General features: G+C 40.1%; 1 protein-coding gene across 2 annotated transcripts in view; it reads left to right on the plus strand.

Moving 5' to 3' along the window:
- espn (espin) overlaps nucleotides 1–19,652 on the plus strand; it is a 44,003-nt gene extending 24,351 nt beyond the window's left edge. Inside the window, exons 7-15 of one of the 2 annotated variants that reach the window (XM_085344528.1) lie at nucleotides 218–510; nucleotides 3,874–4,032; nucleotides 5,933–6,164; nucleotides 7,070–7,123; nucleotides 10,204–10,349; nucleotides 10,608–11,018; nucleotides 18,337–18,415; nucleotides 19,143–19,164; nucleotides 19,508–19,652. In XM_085344528.1, coding sequence (XP_085200654.1) covers nucleotides 218–510; nucleotides 3,874–4,032; nucleotides 5,933–6,164; nucleotides 7,070–7,123; nucleotides 10,204–10,349; nucleotides 10,608–11,018; nucleotides 18,337–18,415; nucleotides 19,143–19,164; nucleotides 19,508–19,652 — 1,541 coding nt within the window. Of the gene's footprint in view, nucleotides 1–217; nucleotides 511–3,873; nucleotides 4,033–5,932; nucleotides 6,165–7,069; nucleotides 7,124–10,203; nucleotides 10,350–10,607; nucleotides 11,019–12,877; nucleotides 15,008–18,336; nucleotides 18,416–19,142; nucleotides 19,165–19,507 lie in introns of those variants that run through there. The other variant, XM_085344530.1, reaches the window with a different exon arrangement.
- The last annotated feature ends 2,264 nt before the right edge of the window (nucleotides 19,653–21,916 follow it).

A 21,916-nucleotide genomic window follows, 5' to 3' on the forward strand; every position in this document is an offset into this window, starting at 1 on the left:
CAAAGCGCAGGAAACAGCACGGAGCAGTTTTCTTGCTGTCGCTTGATGTCAAAGGTGCCATACTAGTGCTGCACCCTAGTGGCTTGTGTGCAGACGTCATTAGTGTGACATTCATGTTTCTCATTCATCTCTCAGTTGTGTAATCAGATGTAGACTGGAGGGAATGTTTTACAAATGCACACATTTTCCTTCCTGTAACAGGCTGTTGTTTTCACAGGTGCACCAGAGACAGCCATTTCAGACATGCAGGCATACATGGATATGCTAAACCCAGACATCAGCTCCGATACGCACAAGAAGAATGAGGAACCTGATGATGGAGCCTCCAAGCTTCCGCCACCACCGCCCCCCTTTCCCCCACCGCCTCCCCCAGAGTCTCCTCCGACACCCCCTCCACCCCCCAGCTACCCAGCTCCACAGCCTCCACAAGAGCCATTGGCAGCCGAGTTCCTTAAAGTCAAAAGCAACTTGCGCCGTGTGGACAACAAATCCCAAAAAAAAGAGACGCTGGTAAGCTCCCGGTTCAGCTGAGGAAAAGCTGTTTGTCGGAAGTGCCATGAGGTTGTGCAAATATTTTCTCTCTATGGAGGAAAATCTGACAGAAAAATGAAAGCAACCATATTTATATAAATTAGTGTTTGTGCATTTATCTCAGCAGGGATAGGGTTTCACAGCCTGGCTTATTTATATCGCAAGACCAGCAGAAGATTTCTTTAATGTGACTTCACACAACATCAGCTTCAACATGCTCACTTTTAGTTAAACTTCAGATGTCATTAATTTTGGGAAAGCACCAAAAGTGACATGATGTGACCAAGACTAGAAACAGAAGGAGCGGGATGGGGGGGGAATAAACTAGCCATTAGCTGTTATTTTCCCTTGTGCCTAATCAGTGAGCTATAACTCTTATGTAACAATGTGCCTTGTCTTATACCCACAATGATGTTATTGTGTTAGCATTGCTAACAAGGGCAAAGAATATGCTCATTACCGTAGCAGGGCTCTGGCTTGACGCACAAACAATGGTTGATGGGTTTGATCTTAATGCCAGTAATTAATCTGGCCCAAGATCACTCAAAAATGTTGTTGACAAGAAGCAGCCATTAGGACTGGCATAAACATTAGTGTCTGCAACACTGCAGTACATGTGAATTTATTTAATATATGAGTCTCTCTCCAGTTACAAGTTTACTTGACTTTCACAAAACACTCAAACCAAGCATATATATTAAACAAAAAAATCAATTGTTCAGACAGGGGCCGTGTGTATGGTTGTTGTTCGCTGTCATCAAGTCCACAGTTAGTGAAAGTGTCCTTTCGCCATAGATCATCTCCATGGTGAGTTCTGTGTGTATTTGTATCTAGGAGCATGTGCCGTCAGCCATGTGGAGCTTTTAATTAGTACCCCCACCCGTCCCTCCCTTCTTTGTACCCAGGTGACCGGCCCTGGGCGGCCATCATTAACATTTAACAATGAAAGCACACATAAGATCATTGTGCGCAACATACGTCGGAAAGAAAACAAATTACCTTGAAACAGTGAATGGTGCCATTTCATAATCTAGTAAAGGAACTTCATGTGCAAAAAATTATTTTAAAAGCTTACTAAAAGATATTTTAGGAGGGGGGGGGGGGGGGTGCATCTGCAGTCCTTCTGGAAAAATTTGGACTTTGAACTCTCACTTACATGAGATCTTTGCTGCTAATTCTGGGCCCTGAAAGCTAGAAAATTCTCATAATCCTAAAGCCTGGGAGATTTGCATGTGACTGACCACGGTCAGGGAAACACATGGGTGTTGGTGTTTTGCATAAGAGGAAACGGGCAGAGTTGAGGAGTGGTTGGTCTACGGGTTAGTGGTGACATCACTGCCAGCATTGTGGCCGGCCCAATAGGTTATTGATGAGACCTGTAGGTAAATTGAGAGGGCAGGTAAAGTGACAGGCATAGCACTGAGGAGAGAGGAGGTGAAGCTCTGGATCTGGTGACAGCTACCTTCTTTGCTCTGCTGGGTTTTTGTGGATGAGACTCTGTCTGTACTGGAGGAGAGCTATAAGAGAGGACTCTCAGCGCTGAGGTAAGGTGTTAACAGGAAAAAGTGCTGTCACGTAGTGGAAAAAAATGAAGAAAAAAGATGCTACAAATTGTTTCACATATTATCTCCAGGTTCAGGTTGGAGCAGTTTAAGCCGCTGTATGAACGATGAGTGTGTTGCATAAAAAGTCATGCTTGAATTTTAGAGTTGGATTTACTTTACTTTTTAAAAGGTTATTTGAGTAGTTTGCTTTTAACTTTTAAAGGATGTCAAAATATTTTAATACGACCGTGCCTTTTGCAAGGCTACATGCAAATGTGCTAAACATCTTCAACAACAAACAGGTTAAACAACCTTCAGTAGTCAGGCATACTGACCATCTATCTATCTATCTATCTATCTATCTATCTATCTATCTATCTATCTATCTATCTATCTGTGGGTGTGTGCGTGCGTGTGTGCGTGCGTGTGTATAAAACATATGACTTTATGCTGAGAGATAGATCTATATAATGGGAAGAAAGGTTGTCTGTGTGTATGCTTCTCTGTGGCTGATGGGAGCGGGGGGCAGCTATAATGCTTTGTACAATTGCTATTGTTGACCCACCTCCCTGGAGGATGACAAACCATCTGTAGCACTCCCCAGCTCACATTACTCTCCTACTTGATGAGTGCTCAGGGACCATTTCTGTGACAGCAGACATGAGTCAACAAAGTTAAATAGGCTTATAAAAACTCAGAACATGACACCACAGAGGAGGAGAGGTCAGGGGTCAGCTGTCAATTATTGGTTATGTTAAACACTGTGCTCTTGTCTGGATTTTGTGCGAAGCCATGACCTATGCACGCATTACAATGTAAATGACCGCAAGTCTGTTGCCTAGCCCTGGATTTGAAAGGCAAAGTAATTGTATTTTTTTTCCGTCAACGACTCTCGCACGCTTGTAGCTGAAAGCTTTTAAGGTTCATTTTTGACATTAAACATTAAAAATGTGCTGTGTTGTCTTTTACACACATTTTGTAGTGTACACTTTTGAAAATCAATCATTTCAATTTTAAAAAGTTTTCATTGAACATGATTTGAGTTGAGTAAATGCAAATTTGAGGCTTTTTGCATTAGTAAAATCTGTCCACAGAAAGACTGGAAAAGCATGTTAGTCATAATGCAATGTGATCGCATCCATCGCTACTGTCCAGTAACCTGGTAACTCTCATGTATATGCACGCTTTAACCCACACAGTTTCTTTTAACACCAGCTTTGATATCCTGGCTTTACAGCTCCAATTGTTGGATAGATGTCGGAGTGGAAAGTGAGAGCCCATAACTAAAGGTTCAAGTTAGTGACCTCTGACCTTGCTCTTAAAGAACGGTCTCCCTTACGCTGGTGTAAAAGTTGCATTGCATGTGAACCATTATGTCCTATAGCTCCACAAATTTAGCATGAAATATCAATGACTATTGAACCAAACTAAAGCCTTGTTGTGAAGTGTTGTGAGTGAATAAAGCCACTTTGGTCACAAGAGAAGGCTAATCTGGGAATAAAAGATGGTAAATATGTTGTACATAGCATCGCAGAATGAAAGGTTCACTCCCAAAGCATTGACAATGATTATAAGTCACAATAAAATAATTCAATGCAATTCAGCACAACATAAATGATTATACATTTTTGCATCCAATTCCAATAATCAGTCTATCGATAGCAATCATTCATTGACTGGTTTTACATGCACTTCAAACTAAAAAAAAAAGCGTTAATGTACTCCTGTGAAAGTCGGTGGGTTAAACAACATAAATTATATTTCTCCTTTCTCTCTCTTGTTTGAATCTCTTAATCAGTTGACTCTTGGAGAGAGCCACGACAAATTGTGCCGTGTGGATTCAAACAGGAAGTCAAGGAGTTTCAACAAGCAGCCCAGCACTGGGGACTACTACAAAACCCTGGGGAGCGACACGGCCGAGCCTTGTGGGAGCAAAATCATGGCACCCAACGAGGAGGTGAGCCCGAGCTCTGCCGTTTCTGCAAACTATACATGGTTAAAAATGATAATAATATGTCTGCCTCTTTATATGTTTGTTGTATTATAGGTTCTTATTTTAATGTATGTACTTGTCTATATGTTTCTGGAAATGTGTGTGAAAAATGCTTTTTTGCCCTGGTATGTTTGCTTTTATTTCTTTATGTGACATACCTTTTTTAACACAAGGCAGCTTAATATTGTGTGCATTATACAAAAATATAAAAATAAATATTACTTTGTTATAATTCAGTTATCTCACTATTTTTGGTGACATTGAAAGTCAGTACATGAGCTGATGTCTGATGGATGTAAGGTTAGTAGTGGGTTGACATAGTGTGCCCTGGTTCTTCCATGAAGGCTCCTTTTCTCCTTTTTCCTTTCTTAACTCCTTATAAGGTCATTCCAGTCTGAGGTTTAGCTTGCTGACGATGGCATTCGGTTACAAAACTGGCTCCACTATTTGCCTAAGCATTGCCACTCAGAATGTTATATAATGTTGCGTCCTCTTGAGCTTTTGTTTGCCACCTGATCCAAATTATCCCCTTATTTCCATTGCCTCTTGAGTCTCCACCCCATTGTGTAAACTGTCCAAGAGGCTACAGTAGATCAAACTCAGTATGATCGCTGACAACAAAGCACTTAGCAAGAAATCACCAACGAAAGGGACACAAAAAGGAAAATCCCACTGAAGCTGAACGTATTTGTTAGATAAGTGGCCAGCTTGTATGTGTTAGGCTGTAATAAAATCCCCCACATGTACATCAGACTGCAATGCAAACATTTTGATAATGCTTTTTTATTGACTTAGGCACTATTTATTAGCCTACTCGGTCACCATTGACATAATGCGCTTGCACAACAGAATTTCCCCAGAAAGGACAAAAGGTTAGTCCAAAATTATGTGCCATTGTAGGTGCCCTGAAAAGTTGATCAAGGAAAATTTCTGTTCGCATTTGCATGTCAATCCCAGTATTAAATATAAGCTGTGTGCTTGTTGCCACATACCTTCACAGGCAGCTGAATGAATAGAATCTGGCAGACTCTCACCAACATCCCTAGAGAGGTGTTCTTATAATCTCATGGGTATCAGGGGTGGGGGTGTTTTGGATGACATGGGTTATAATCCTCATTGAGCCAATTAAGGCCTCAGCGGGGCCCCTCCTGGTCTCAGCACAACCCTAGCAGATGGGCTGGCTAATCAGCAGAAGCGGCACGTGCTGCCAAGACCCATCTGGACATGGCCAACCCCCTTCCAGCTCTCTGGGGGGTTTGAAAAGTAAAGGCGGCAACAATGACAAGCACACGTCTGAGGAATAATGGAGCGGTGGAGTCGAGTTAAATGTCATGGTCTATTAATTTGTCTCCACAGGAGGTAAGGCACACTTTCAGAGTGTGTCAGACGTATGCACTGGGTGGGGCAGTGACAGATGGCTGTTTTCCCCTCAGACCTTTCCCCCTTGAGATTATGTCATATTAGCTGTTATTAGCAAAAGGCATTGTGTTGTTATGAGTTAATGAAAGACAGGAGGAAGCTGAGGTATGGTGCCACTATACATTTGCGCCTGTCAAGCCTCAGTGCAGGAATCTCAAGCTTTCTCAGATATTATTTTAGATAAATGTCGTGGCATCTTTTTTTCACCAGTGAATTTTTTTTAATATTTCCAACACTGAAAAAAAACAAACTGTTTTTGTAAGGCGCAAAGAAACTCTCAAGAGTATGCAAAAAAAATATTTAATTTGTGGAGCAAAAATAAGTGTTATTTTAATTCTTTCAGGATAAAGCAGTGTTTCCAGTTAACAACAATGTCGTTTTTAAGACAAAACCTCAGAATGCAGAATGAGTGACATTTTTTTTACTCTCCCTTTTGCTGGTTCAGGGTTCTGTGTTATTGGAGGAGCCAAATGAAAATCCCGCCCAAAGCTCTGAAAATGTGACTACAGAGGAATCTGTCCCTCAACCACCACCTCCTCCACCACCACCTCTTCCCCCAAGCAATCCAATGCCAACACCCCCGCCACCTCCTCCTCTGCCTCCGGAGACACAAACCCCTCAAAATACTGCCAACGCCACGCCCACCAATCAACGACGCCCATCTTCGTCATCAGGAAGTAAGTCAACCAAACCTGCTTTTTTCCCTAATCTCAATACTTTTCCCCCCATCTTTGTTTCCTGCTATATTAGTCCTAGAAAGCAGAGACTGGTGTATTAATGGGTACAAAGTAATCACCCTGGGTAAAGATGAGTTGAGTCTGACCCTAGCATTCTAAATAAGAGATTATAAATTAATGATGTAGCGCTAGCATTACCCTGAGAACTGGTTTAGTGTTCAGCCATTTCCTTAAGTGCCCTGGACGCACTGGATGATGCAGTCTGACGGTGCACATGCCGCTCGAGTTGCAGGGAAATTTTAACTTTTGTATAAGGCTGTTTTTTAAGTGCTAAAAATGTGGAATTTTAAAATACATAAGTGTTTTAAGATTTGTGATCGGAAAAACAAAATATTTATCTTGTTCTAACGTTTATTAATGCATTTCCTTTTTCTAGAAACTCATTAATATACAAGGAAATTCAGTGAAAGTGAAGTTCCTAAATTTGATTATGACAAATCCAGTTCTTGGAGCTGACATCTGCCATTCTTTGCATACATGTCTACATACATAACTTCCTGCTTATACTATTGGTCAGTATACTACAAAAGCAAACTGGAAACTGAGCAAAAATACCAAAAATCTTTGCTTAAAGAATTTGTTAATGATAGGCAGATATCAGTTTTACCTGATAAAGATATTACATGAAGAGTGACACATACAAAATACTTTTTTCTCTTGTAATTCTAAATACATTGATGTCGCCTGGTTATAAACTGTCACTTTCAATTCAGCATTGCTTTTCTGCTTTATACGTTTCTGTTTACATGTTCTTTATCTCTCCTGTTTGCTCTCCATGCACTTCTCTCTGTTTTGTTTCTTTTGTTTTTTCCCTCTTCTTGCCTGCCACCATGTGCTCTGTCAAGGCGGAGATAACTCTGCCTCACAGGCTGAGGGAGGAGCACTTAGACAGATGAAGAGTAAGTAGAGACTGCGAATCAATTGCATTTAAGCTAAATCACTTCATCCTGTTTAGATACGTTCAGAGTTCACAGTTGTCCTTCCCACTTACATGACATTTTATAACATTTGTCTAAATTCTAGAGCATTTTAACCTGTCCATAGCATTTTATGTAAATAACTTTATATGAGATGTTATTTCAAACCATATGTATCCAATTTATCAAAGCAGCTGTTCTATCACCCTTTGAAAACTGAACTGAAAGAAATTTACTTTTAAGTACAATGTGACCGTAATTGCTGTTAACAAAGGCAATGTTTGAATGATTACCTACATTTTTTTATCTATTTTTACCCAATGCCGCATGGTCAATACAGTGAGGACTAGTATTAGTGCAGAGTGACTGTATTCCAGGTAAAACAACATAAAAAAAAAAAAGATTTTTACTAAGATTTCAGAATCAGTGAAACGGCAACATAAAACACAGAATAACAGAAAATTCAACATTACAATCTAATTAAGAAACATTTTGTAACAAGTACAGCAGGCGAGGCGTTTTGTTACCTTAAACAAAGCTGTAAGTAAACGCACCATTAAAATATAACCTGGCTATAGCATAAGTGACAATTATACCTTTTTACAGTCTCTTTATGTTATCTGTACGCTTTGTTCAGCAATTATCCAACTGTCCTATCTGTTCATGCTCCTTCTGCCGACCAATGGTAGGAGAGCAATAAAAGACTTAAAGCTAAAGAGTGGTGTGTGCTCGCTAATGGCATGAGTCGCGTGACACTGTTAAACAAGTTGTTTAGTGGTCATAAAATGAAACACCACCAACTCGTTTGAGAGCTTAAGATAAATTTACAGCTCAAACACTCGTTGTCGCCACAGCAGCAGAACAAGTGGCAAATTCCAAATGCTGCTGCAACAATGGCGATGGTTACGAGTCCTTTATTGTCCTGTTGCTCTTCTATTGAGAACAACCGCTTACCTTTTATATTGTACTGCGCACATTTTCATCTAATGATTTGTTCAACAGAATTAACCAGTAGTGATAAACAGGCCATAAAATTAAAAACCTTCTATTAATCTTGGAGCAACAAACCAGGCGGCTGAATGAAGAGGTTTGTGTCCCTGTGGTTTTCTGTTTGTAAGGGTGCAAAGGATCCTGCTTTTTATATCATAGGTCATAGCTGACCTTAACAGCAACACGCCATAGGAACATGTCACACTGTTTGCCCACTGTGTGAGTCTCTTCATCAAACCTCCACCCTCTCTCCACCCACATCCCAGGCTAAATACAATCGTACTAGCAAAGACTCAAAAACACACATTTTAATCTCTTTTCAAAAAGTTGCAAGCACACCAACTTAGAATGTGTCTTTTTTTTTGAAAGATACAGCTGTTTAATGTTGTTTAGCTGTTTTTAAGTTTGAAAAAGCATTTAATCATGCTTATGTGCAACTGATCTAGTTACATTTTAGCCCAGGATATTTTAGATTTGTACCTCTCGTGCGATGTACTGAGCTTTTTAAAATGAATTTAAATAGCTGTCAAAGGTGTTTCAGCTCTTTCTTTTTTATCCTGAAGCTTTACACAGGCCACAGTTTCAATCAAGCACACATTGTAAAAAGGCTTAGTGGTGTCACACACAGGCAAATCTCTCTCTCTTTCGCTCTCTCTCTCTTTCTCTCTATCTCTCTTTCTCTCTCTATGTGATGCAGAAAATATGAGGGACAGCTGTATGTGTCTCGAAACAGTTTATCAGGTCGAGCGAACTGAATCTTGGTCTGGCTGTGGGCACTGAGAAGCCGGGGATTGAAACACGGTGTGTGTGTGTGCGTTTGTGTGTGTTAATTCCTAGCTGGCTTGCCAATGGCTGGCTGTCACTTCCAGTTACGGGTGATTCCTTTAGATTTCCCCCAACTGTGATGATAGGTCTTTAATGGAAAGCTGTTCTCTCCTCCCCACGAGAGAGACAGAGAGAGCAGGGAGAGTGAGGTGGGGTGGCACGCTAGCGAGTCTTTGTGTCCGGCCGGAGCATTGCGGTTGTCTCAACAGGGAGCACTTTTTCAGTAGGACTCTTTTTTGTTTTGTTTTTTTCCATTCTGCACATAGAGGATGAGTAAACAATGAAGGATTGAGGATATTTATTTTCCTAGAAAAAAACATTCGCAAAAACAGGTGAGGTGTCCTTTTGTGCGTTTGCTTCAAAATATTCTACATTTAAATCCTGGTAAAAAGATATGCGTAACTGTTTGTTGTGCACTACAGCATCATCTTTGAGCTTTTTCCATTTACACTTTAAATGTTTTCTTGCTTAAGAACTCAAACGACAGCTGCAGTGGTGCTTGCATGCAGTACTTTATGGTTTTCTTTATGGTTAGTATAATCATTTTGAAAAGCTGATCTATATGTATAATTGCATAAATTAGCGGCATATTTTGACATTGCCTGATTGGCATAGGACCAATTTTATTTTTCCTTTAAAAGTGAAAATGAAGTTAATTTTCAATTGCATTGAAACAGAGTTTGAAGTTGAAGTGTAGTTAAATTTGTTGAAGGATTCATTCAGTAGATTATTGTAAACGGGAACTGAATGTATATCTTTTTAGGGTGTTTAACAGCAGCTGAGCTGTAACGATAATGGTCAGATGACAATGAAAGAGAATGTGTGTCTCTGTTCTTTGAGTTCACTGTAATGAAAGTATATTTAATTGCTCATCCTCATTTAATCCTGGCTCACTCCAGCTGTTGGCCGATTTAACAGTTGCCCAACGATATTTACGTCTCCAGCAAACATTCGACCCCAGCAGGAATAAAGGCAGATGCCAACCAGAGTAATCAAATCTAAAAAGAAACGTATCTAGCTTATCCATGAGTGAGGTTTAGAATACCATTATGACCTCCCATCATTGTCCAACATGCTCCAGGTCAGCATTGTTACCTTGCTGATTGGATGAAATATTTAACAGTGAAATGCCACTCAAGCCCTTCTTCTCCTCATCAGTCTATCTCTCTCAGTCTGTCTGTATCCATCTCTCTCTGCTCAATCTTTCTACCTGGTTTCACTTGCCTGCTCCGTCCTTTTGTCCGCAGGCGCAAAATCTTTCAACATGATGTCCCCCACCGGCGACAACTCGGAGCTGCTGGCAGAGATCAAGGCAGGGAAGAGCCTCAAGCCCACACCTCACAGTAAAGGCTACACCACTGTGTTTTCCAACAGCGGGCCCACAGGAAACAATGTAGGTCACTTAGCTTCCTTAGCTACAGACAGTGACTCATGCAGAAGGGATCGTTCTGAAAGTTAACTCACAGTTTTTACAATCAACTGTGGATTTGATGTCACGCTCTCTATTTTAAATGAACTATATGTGAATCTAACCACATTCTGGCCTGATTTGTGAAAGTCAAAATCTCACTCTCTTTTAGCCACATGTGTTAAAATTTATGTGACTCCTGTTTGTTTGTTTTTTTCCATCTGTGCCTTTATTTCTCTTCAGGAAAACTCTACATCTCCAGAGAGTCGATCATCTAGCCCACCAGCCAAACCGCCATCCCCTCCGCCAACCAGCACACCAGTGACCTCACAACCCACCAATCCGAGCCCCAGCCCCAGTCCCAGTCCCAGCCCCAGTCCCAGCCCCAGCCCCAGCCCCGCTGGCTCCGGATCTGGCAGGACCGTGTCAACATCTGGGAGCAACGAGCAGCTGTCCTCCAACTCTGTGATCAATGGGAACAGTGGTGGAGGCACAGCAAAAGCGGATTCAGGGAGGAAGACGAGCCTCACAGATGTTGAGGCTCTAGTGCCTACTCACGATGAACAAGGGAAAGCCATCCCTGAATGGAAAAGGCAGGTGATGGTGCGCAAGCTTCAGGTCAAGATGCAAGAGGAAGAAGACCACAAACGCAAGGTAGGCATAATGGCTGAGTGTCATTAGCTATCCCATTTGTGGGCCTATAAATTTAACAGTGTACAGTAAAAATGACTAGAAGTGACTTCAGATTCAGATCATGAGCAAAGCAAAGGGGATAGCTGTTGCTTGGATTTGAGCGTGGAAGTTTGTGATTTTGAACCACAGACAGTATAAAAGATGGACGTAGCTACTGTTACATCACCCACTGCTTCTGCAGTCTTGTTTTGAAACCTCAAGATGAGCGTTTTCTCCATCACCGTCTTGATTTTGGGAATAAAAAGGATGTGATGAGGAGTTTTGACTGTGAAACCACATACTCACTGGCAACCACAAGACATTTTCACAGATAATCTGCCATTTTGAAACATGGTATGAACAAGATTTGCAAAAATAGACTTTTTAGCAGGTTTAAAGCACTTCCTAGCCAGAAACTACATCCATGTTTTATACTGTCTATGCTTTGAACACTGGCATTGTGCGAAGGCATGTTTAATTTAGTTCCATTTTTGCATGAGATCATTCTTGCTCTTTGTGTTAGCTTTTCTTAGAAGTCGCTAGTTTAAAGCTAAGCATTCAGTGGGGTCATATTTTTCTCAAGGACTACAGCCAGCATACACTGATGCACAGTCATAGCACTATATTATGACTATTTAGACAAGATGTTTGTACCAGAACAATCTGAACACTTGCTAATCCTGTGTAATACAAGAAGGACCCTAGTAGTATGTAACATGCTTGATTAAATTTGACTGATTAATAATTTACTGCTATCTAAGGAATTGTAATGTTGCACCACTAAACAACAAGCTTAAACACACTGCTCACGTGCAGTGTTTTAATTGTTTAGTTCCATTTTTTTCATAAAAACATTAAACTGGTAACACATAAGCTAATAACACATGAAAACATGTTCACGTCCACAAAATGATCATCTCCTTGTTCTCACATTTTTCAATTATTTATCCACTTCTTTTGCATTTCTTCACATGTTTCTTGTTCGTATTTGTACTTCTTGCCAATAGCAGACCTTTTTGGAGTGCACTGAATTGAATACTTGGCTACAACAACCATCACAGAATTTGGCACACTTGACTAATGGGTTCACAGTGTGGGCTGGTGTTTGATGGTGGAGTTTTGCTGTTCCAAGTTCTTACATGCTGATTCAGTGGTGTGATGCCGAGTCCATTCACACTACAAGTCAACCATTATTGATACCAACAGTAACACAAATAGCATATTAACAATACTGAAAACTTGTGTCCATTGAGGATTTTTTTTTTATTTAAATCATCTCTATCTAATCATTGTAGCAGTCTTTTTTTTAATTTCCCCAACATCTTTTTTGGGGGGGAGAAGCTGGCAGGGTGCGAGCAGATCATGATCTCATAAAGAGTAACGCCAATGGTTTGCAGTGTCAGTGTCCTTGTAGTAGAAGTGTTGTGTAGATGCATAAAAAAAATATCAGACAAAAGTAAACACTGGCTCATAAAAACAGAATAGAGCCTTTTAAGAGGCATTACGCAAATGTTGTGAAACATCTGCAGTGTTAAGTGCCTAAAATACAAATACTAACATGTTGTAACTCTTGCATGCCAGTATTGGTCTAGCTAACATATAATTTCGCATATAACTCAACAAAGTAGTCACTGTTCTTTGACTCAAAATTCCATTGGAAAGCTTTGTGCTTGTAATCAGGCAGTGCCATTGCACCACTAAATCCATGTAAATCCTGTGTGTTAGGATGGATTTGCACTGAAGCGTGTGTTCGTACCAGGAAATTCAAGCTGAAGGAATCCCTCCCTCCTTCCTCCTTTTTTTTTCCTTGTCCTATTGGTCTCCTTTGACCTCTGATTTAGTTTGCATCAACTGGGCAGTACCAGCCTCTGGAATGGCACTACTCCCACGCCCACAATGCCATTTTGGGCCCATTTGGTGAACTGATGACTGAGGCCGACCTGAACCGAATTGAGAAGCAAATTGAGAACCTACAGGTTATGCATAAGGTATCAGAAGTCGAGAAGGAACTGAGTGAATTGGAGCAGGAGCTTCACCAGCTTCTACCAGTTTCTGCTGCTCTCAATCAGGGGCACTTCTCAGTCAATCCAAAGCAGGTGCATGGCAAAGCTGAAGATCTTCCAGCCTGGTGCAGCAAGATTTCTACCCTCCTAAAGAGTATGGCTATCCTTCTTGCCACTCTGGGAGGCAAAGAGATAGACATCTTGGATCTTATATGTCCTGGATATTCCCAAGAAGACACAAGAAATGTGAGCACAGGTCAGTCAGTGGGATCAGCTGGAATTATGGGACGCTCTCAATCCTTTTCAACAAGAGAGGATGTAGAAAAGGAAATAAAGCAGTGCGGCGTTTCAGTGAAGAACCTAAAGGCTAATTATGAAGTTCAGAATCAGCCGCAGTCTGCAGATAACCAAGCAAATAGGGTTTACAAACGCAAGAGGTCACTCCCTGTGGTAAGTGAGTCTAGTTATCATCCAGAGACAGTCTGTGAGGATGAGGTCCCTTGTTCCTCTGCTTCCATACTGGAATCCAATACCAATGGTGGTTTAACTTCAGTGGAGGAATCAGTCTTACCACTTGTTGAAGAACCAGCTATCACCGCATCTCATGCTCCTAAGACATATATGTCTTCTGAGGCAATGGCACCAACTAATATTGAACAGTTCAGCCAGGTTCTTTCTGCAGACCCTGTTTTAAATAATGATCAACTAACAAGAAGCTTGGAGGTGCAGACAGATCTAAGCTATGTCCAGGAATGTATTGAAATGAGGAAAGAGAGAATTGTCTTCCTGTTCCTTGAACATTGGCGGAAGTATACAGTCTCTGAGTCTTATCAGACTAGATATACTGGCAGGAGGCGAAATCATTTAGATGTGGACTGGGAGGACTACAGCCAATTTAGTGCACAGATTGGTGGAGAGATGCACAGTGAAGACGATAAACTCCTCCTATTTATGAAATCAAAGCAGGTAGTAGGGAATCTGATTGGCCACTGGAGGGCAATCATGAGTCAAGTGCCCACACGCCAGATCCGCCGGCTGAGTCGTGCTCAGATGATCTATTGGCCACAGCATTTCCTGCCGCACATCAACGGGTTAACTGTGAGCTATGAAAGCCTAACTCTTGACCTTTTCATGCTTGGCTATTTCCAGCTATTGGAAATGAACATGTCTCGAAGTGAGCGGAAATTCCGACACCTTTTATGCTATGAGATGTTTGACCGTCTTGGCAGCCACAAATGGGAGGTCATAAGGCAGTTTCACAAGGAGGTCATGGAGGAAATTGAGTGCGAGAAGCGAGATTGGGCGGATGGTTTTGAGGACATAAAAGTCAAGTACTTTGGAGACTCGGGTGAGGGAGGAGGCATGCTGACAGCATCGCTACATTCCATGTCTCCTGACATGTCCATAATGTCAATGCAGGAAACACTCCCTCCCCCACCATCCCACCCACCACCTCCTGAACTCCCACTTTCGAATGCACACTCTGCACCACCTGCACCATCACAACAACCCTCCTTACCAGTCTCACATTCGGGGGTTTCTGAAGGTTCGTCACCTGCTGTGGCTCACGATGGTCAGTGTGTGGAGCAGGGACCCCCCAAGGACTCAGTGGAGGACAGTGTTCAGGGGAATGTCAGTTTAAATAAGCCTGCAATTTCTAATGGGAAAGGTTCAGAGCCGGACCACATGCAGGACTTGGCAAGCGTGCAACATGTTGAAGCAACAGCTAAAGTTGAGACACTTCCAGACACAGCAACACCATGTCCAGTGAAAGATGCCCAACCTGTTACTGTTAAAGTCAAAGAAGAACCCCACATTGATAAACCTCCACCCAAAGAAGAACCCAATGAAGATTCAATTAAAGTCATCTATGAGCTTAAAGAGTTCAGCAATGAGGAAATCATCAAATACATTGACCGAAGCTTTGCTTTTTGGAAAGAAAAGGAAGCTGAACTTTTTGATATCTAATAGCTATGTAGGCTAAGGTTGTGCTGAAGGTTCACTGCTAAGATCAATTGTGGAAAACTAGCACGCACAGTGCAACATGCTGACAAGAGAACCTAATCTGCTTTGTTAATGTTTAGGTCATGTCACGTAATGGACTTAACTGCAGCAAAGAGCATCCATGCTGCTGTGCTAACATTACCGCTTCTGTATGTTTAAGTGGAGGAAAGTATGCATTGTATTACAAAAGATGCACATATTGTGTGAAACCAAGAGCTTTTCAGACGAAGTATGATTGATTGCCACAAAACACAAAGGAAAAAAAAGTTTAAAAGGAAAAGATTTGCCATAAAAATCAATGCTGTTTGTTTCTTTGGGTCATCTTTGTAATGGGGATGATTAGTAAAACTCTGCATAGTTGTTTTACACTGAATATTTCAGACTGCGTTTATGTGAGGGTTTTATCCCATCTCATTTTCATACAGTAGGTGATTAATTGGCACTGGTATTAGTAATGTGCATAAGAAGATGTGGCTCACTTTTAAGTGACAGACTCAGGTCTATAGATAACATCCATATATTCCACCGACTTTAAAAAATGACATGGAATTGCACACAGTTTTTGCTACATAAAAGTTACATTTCCATTTATCTTTCTTTCTATGCACATGATCAAACGTGTCCCTTTTTCTCCTCTTTGTCACATTTTTAGCCAGTGAACTCACACAAAAACAGCAAGTGACAGCGAGTGAGCAGCATCTGGCCTCTGTTCTACCTTCATTCTTGATAATTAGTGAAGGGGAAAATGGCCTTACTGTCTAAATGGTTCCTTTTTGCTTGAACTGAAAGAGAAAGTAGCTCAGTCTTTAGTGGGTTTGAAGTTTAGAACTACTTAGTGGTTCACAAATGTCTTTGTTTAAATTCAAGTGGATTATTTACTTATAAGGTGTGCCTTTTAATAAACATTACAGAATTGGTGAAATATGGTGAAAATGGTTCAAAAGTTACAATTATTTTCTCTGAGCATATTTAAAAGTATTCACCAGTCAAAGCTTTAACTTAAATAAAACATCACATTAAAATGTTACAACTGCTTTATGGTGTTTATTCCATTGTTTGCTTATGTTATTATATAAGTATATTTCAAATATTGGCTCAGAGTTTCCATAATTGATTTCATGTTCTTCTATTTATTGGTTTCTAGGTTGGTGTTATAAGTAAATAAAACTGTCATTTTTGGGGATTAGCAGATTTAAGCAGCAATTAACCATTTGGAGTTTTTGCACTGATGCACCTGTGTGGCAAAAAGGCCAAAACAATAGATTACCTAAGATATTGTTTCCATCCTTTTGAGAACTTACATAACGACACTGATTTACCAATGAAAGAGCAACTGTCAAACACACACTCTTCAATGTGTAATCCTCAAGTGCAGTGCTTGTCGATGCAATAAACCGCACACTGCACACTATTCTCATAGTGTCTGTTCTATTGCATCAAGATTACCTTGGAATAACCCTCTTAACACCCCCTGCTGTCCTTCTATCTGTGGCTTACAGGAGCCATAAGGAGGTTACAGTGAATCTTTATCAACTTGCAGGTCGCACGAGAAGGCAGTCAGCTGGTAAACCTAAAGCCACTTTCTATCAAACTTTTTCCCCTTTGCACAATATTTCAGGCAGAGTTGGAGCACGTACACAATGCAGTAAAGAGTGATGTTAGTAACAACACTGCCTTAACAGATGGGCAAAACTATAATAGGCTATGATGTAATCTGCTGAGCTTGCACAATGCGCTCTTGCATATATGGAACTGGAGGTCAAGTTGCTGTAGTAATTACAGTATCAACAGAATTAGTCTTGACTGAACTACAGTTTATTTGTTTATTTTTCTTTCATTAGACAAAAAATAATGCTAGATTCAATAAAATTACCTAAAACTATTATTGATTATTGAAATAGCTGCTAGCACAGCAAAGTCTAGGCAATAACTTCATCTTAATAATACAATGTCATTTTCACACTTCCAAATTTATAAATCTAATAGCCTACAATTGTTATAATCCCAAACAGTATGCAGGCACAGCAAAGGGTTGTGTGTTCTGACCCTTGTGGATGTCCACTGACACTACAAATATGGCCCACAAAACCAAAAAACTTTATTAAGCCCATCAAGAGAGCTGCTTAATTCGTATTTTGCAGCTTTTTCTTTTTTAATTGGTTGGCTTAACTGTCACTCTTACTTAACTGCCAGTTGACTTGATCACACTTAGTTTAAACCTTTAATAGCTACTATCAGCTACTTTTTGGTGAAGAGTTTTGGTGGGGGGCGGTGTAAATTTGTTTATTTTGGTTTGTTTTCTCCATGTTTTTTTCTTTTTCTTTTCTTTTTTTTTTTTTGAGGCAAAATTCCCAGGGGACTCATTAAATATTAATTCCATAGATAATCTTACCTGGATTCACACTGGCTAGGGCAAGTGAAATCCTTCAGTAAAATGAATGCAGAAGGGTAATGTGTCTAGTTGGGCGAAGATGAGAAATCCAAGATGGCTGCCTTCTTTCTCTCCCGCTCCACCTCCAGTTACAGCCTGAAAGGGAAAAAAGGGATCCAGTTACCATATGTGTACACAGAGAATATCCTGTAAAACACTGTCCTTTTCAAAGGCTTTGTTTCATTTTAAACAAACAGCAGAAGCAGACATTTTGTGAGATCTGTTTGTTTTGGTGAATTCATACATTAGTTTCAACTATATTGGGTTACCATTGTTTAGGTTCTTAAGTCTTACATAAAGGCCATTTGTTTAAAACTGACATTTGAGAATCTGCACAAACAAACAGACTGGACTAACATTTCATTACAGTTGTTCTTTATGCAGGTGCTTGCCTGCTTTAGTGATGATTTATGCAGTGCTACCGACATAAATCATCTCAATATCACCTTTAATTTAATATAATAGACTCAATAGTAATTTCCAAATATTTCAAATGTTAACACATCTATTATTATATCCAGGTGTATTATAACCAGATATTTTAAAAATGATCTCATGGGGCACATCTGTTCATGACTGTGTGCTAACCTAAAGGTGAAGACTGAGATTACTACTTTTTTAAAGAAGAAGGTTGCACACAAGATGATGCAAGTGAAGTCTGTAGCAGAGTTAGCTACTTAACTGACTGAAGAACTTGCTCACATTTACCAAATACATGTAGTACACATTTTGCACTCGCGATTTCTCTTAAACTTGACACAAGTCTCCTCACAACAGAAGATACTTTAAAAGTACAAATTCATTGCTGACTGCTATGGGCCCCTATCTCTGTCTCTCCCCGGACCCCTCTGTCCCCTTACAGGCTGAGGAGGAGGCGGCACGCTTGGCGTCAATGCCAGCCTGGAGGAGAGACATGATGAAGAAGAAAATGGATGAAGAGAGGTGAGTAGCCAGTGTTACTCAGCACATCTCATTTTTGGTGGCAGGTTAGTAGTGCTTAACCCAAATGGATGACATAAAGGCGCTCTGGGCTGGAATAAGTTGGCAGAAAACACTTAGTGGCTGTGATGCCACCAAAACATCCAACCAGTTGGGGGGTTTTGTTACTAGAGAGTTTTTTTTTCACAGGAAAGCACTTTAAATTCTTGCCATTGCAGGCCTTCTTTATTAATTTACTGTTTATTTGCATTTCAAGAAGCTCTTCTGCTCTTCTGCAAATATTCAGAAATACCCAGCTTACTAAATGTATTTTTTGTGTTTGCATTGGGAAAATGTTGGACCTAATCAAAACTGCAGGTGCGTCATATGCTCATATGCACTAAAAGTAAAAGGCTAGTTTTGTATCTGTTTTTAAATCCATAAATCAGAGCCTGGAAGAAGTAAAAGAGTCGAGAACTTTACATGAAAGGTTTCATTCATTTTTTTCCTCCAGTGGAAGCAAAAATATATTGACTAATTCAGCTTTACCTCAAGATTTGTGCGATCTTTAGCCTTCTTTGTGACATTTATTGTTGAACAATTTGAACTTGATGTTTAGAGTATAAAGTGTACTTCCTATTTTGTCACTTGCACGTGTTAAAATTATCATTTAATTGCTTTAACTTGTGAATTAACTGCTGTTGCTGTTTAAGATATTTAAACCTTGTCTTCTTGTGCTCACCATCTCCTGATGTGACAGGGAACAGAAAAGGTAAGAAAATTTTATTCATTCTGCTTTATACAACACATAACACAAAATGTGTTGAATGAGAAATTTGTTAGGTGCTGTGAGTCTGAGATCAATGGATTAAAAACTTCTTTAATTACGTTTAAAAAGAGCAAAGAAAAAAAATTTAATATACAGAAAATACAGTACTATTCTTTTAACAGTAAATACTGCCCAAAAAGTGAGATGCCTTGGTGGTGGTTTGTGCTTCTGAGTGCTTCGTGTCTTGAGATGTGGTCATTTGCATATGTTAGAAGTAACAACTATAAACTGAAGATTTACTGTACAACTCTAACTACTGTGAATTATCCTTTATGGGTGCACGTAGAAAAGAAGTGGAGCAGGCCAAAAAGGTGAAGGAGATCGAGGAGAAGACGGAGTTGGAGCGAATACGAAACCTAGGCTATGACGAGACCAAACTGGCGCCCTGGCAGCGGCAGCTCATTTTGAAGAAAGGGGATATACCCAAATAGTAAACAGGATCATCTCCCCATCCTCTGCCCTGCAGCGCTCCCCACCCCAACTTATACCAATGCCTCCCCCTCCCTGATCCTGCATCCCACACTGCACAGGTCCACAGGGGAAAAGCTGGTCTTCCTTTAAACTGTGTGTTACTCTTTGGCCTCCAGACACACAGGGCCATGCTGTGGCTGCTGCTGTCCACACGGGCTCTGAGGCTCAGCTTGGGATGACCCTGCACCTGTTTTATTGACACAAAATCTTGTTTTTTTTCTTCATTTTTTTAACATTAACAACAGTTCTGAGATGCACTGATTCTTGTGACCCGATAAATGTATGTGTCCTGAACTTAGCATCTATCCGCTTTCCTGCAAATCACTAGACTAGACAAAAGTTAGAACATTTAACAGACTTATAATAGAAAGAGACTACTTTTAAGCCTATATGCCAGACTCACTCACCTTTATGTAATGAATGGGGAAAAAATACTCATGAAGCAGCTAATGCATTCTATATGTAGATAGTGTTACATCTCCATCATGGCTTAGTCATGACATTTTTGTACCAGTCTCATAGAAGCGTTTTACTGCCACGGTTGCAATTCTTTTCAATTTTTTAAAGCAAAATCTCTGCTCAAACATATCAGCGTCTCGTAGTTAAGCTTGTCGTGCTTTCTCAGCGGATTTCAAAAGATGATAAAATATCCTATTTTTCAAAAAGAAAATGCAAAATGATATAGATTGATTTTCACTGGAAAAGGATAAAAGGATCCAAATGAGATTTTTCAGCGTGTGACCTAAACTTTAAACTTTAAGCTGTTCTGAGCACGAATGTTACATGTTGTGTGCATGTGTTGCATAAAGCGTATCAAGTTGTGTTGTTTTGTTAAGCATACTTGACCCAGGGGTTCCTGGATATTCTCAAAGGAAGAAAAGAAAAGACACAGAAAGTCTTACTAGGCATCCTCTATGTGAGCATAGCCTTTAAAAGAAATGCACATCGGCAACTTACAGCAGTCGTCATCTTCACACTAAATATTTCAAAAGTTAGAGAAAAGACAACATTTTGTCCTGTGTCATGTTCCGGTCTTTGTCCCACTAACCTGGACTCTAAATCTTTGATGAGCAGATCTGCTTACACACATAGTCACGATACAAATTTTGTGAAACGACAGTTTCAGTAGTCGACACCAGTGACTACAAAAAAGCTGATTTTTCTTTTTCAAGTATTCTTAATGATTCGCACATCTGTTGGGCACAGTTTGGCCAACAAATAGAAATTTGGAAAAGCTGTGTTGAATACTTTCGGCAGAACTGAGGAGACATACATACTGCAAGTTTTACCAGTTCACGCATTTGCACAGTGGAATTTAAGTGAGAGTAAAGCTCTTAAATGAAATTAAATCATGCTGTGTTTGTCCGGTGGTTAAAAACATGATGTTTCATTTTTGTTGGATGGACATTTTTACAAGTATGCACACGATGTCACATGAATATCATGGGACTGTTTGATCACTTGGATATATTCTAATTCACTTTCATCGGATGCCATATGATATTGAAATTGAGGATGGTGTAAATGTCATTGCCATTTGATTTTCTTTATATATAAACTGTGTACATAGTGACCCTCAGCATTTTGTCACCTCATTGTTTCCACATTGCATTATAATACATGTCTCAGCCTTGCTTGAATAGAATATTGGTTAATGTGTAATCATATTTTCAGACTGTTAAAGTTGAAGAAATTAAATCTTAAATTACCAAAAAAAGAGAAAATGTGTGCTTCGTTTTTTGTGTTACTTTCCAAAAAATATAATACTTGTGCAACACTAATTAATTCCCATACAAACTTGTCATGTATACTTTTTTTGAAGAAGCTTAAAATCTTATATGGACGGGAACACACTGGCTCTACACAAAAAATGAATTGTCCTCTAAGCCTAAAAACTGGTTGTCCCACTGCTGGCTGCAAGAACTGCAATCAAGCATTTGTGATAACTGTTGGTGAAGCTTTTGGATTGTTTTGTTTAAGCCACATTGGAGACTTGTTGAGCATTCAATCCAATTTAAGTTCTGACTTCGAATGGGCCACTTCATTTTGGGTTTTTTGAGCCATTCAGAGGTGGACTTGCTGGTGTGTTTCAGATTGTTGTCCCTTTGCATATGCTTGAGCTACGGGGCGTGAACTGACAGCCAGGCATTCTCCTTCAGGATTTTCAGGTAGAGCGCAGAACTCTCTCATGGATGCCATTTTTGCCCAGTCTCTTTTTTTATTG

This window comes from Diplotaxodon limnothrissa, linkage group LG20 (genome assembly GCF_057381915.1).
Source record: "Diplotaxodon limnothrissa isolate DT_005_m linkage group LG20, D_limnothrissa_male_GT1.1, whole genome shotgun sequence".
Taxonomy (NCBI): domain Eukaryota; kingdom Metazoa; phylum Chordata; class Actinopteri; order Cichliformes; family Cichlidae; genus Diplotaxodon; species Diplotaxodon limnothrissa.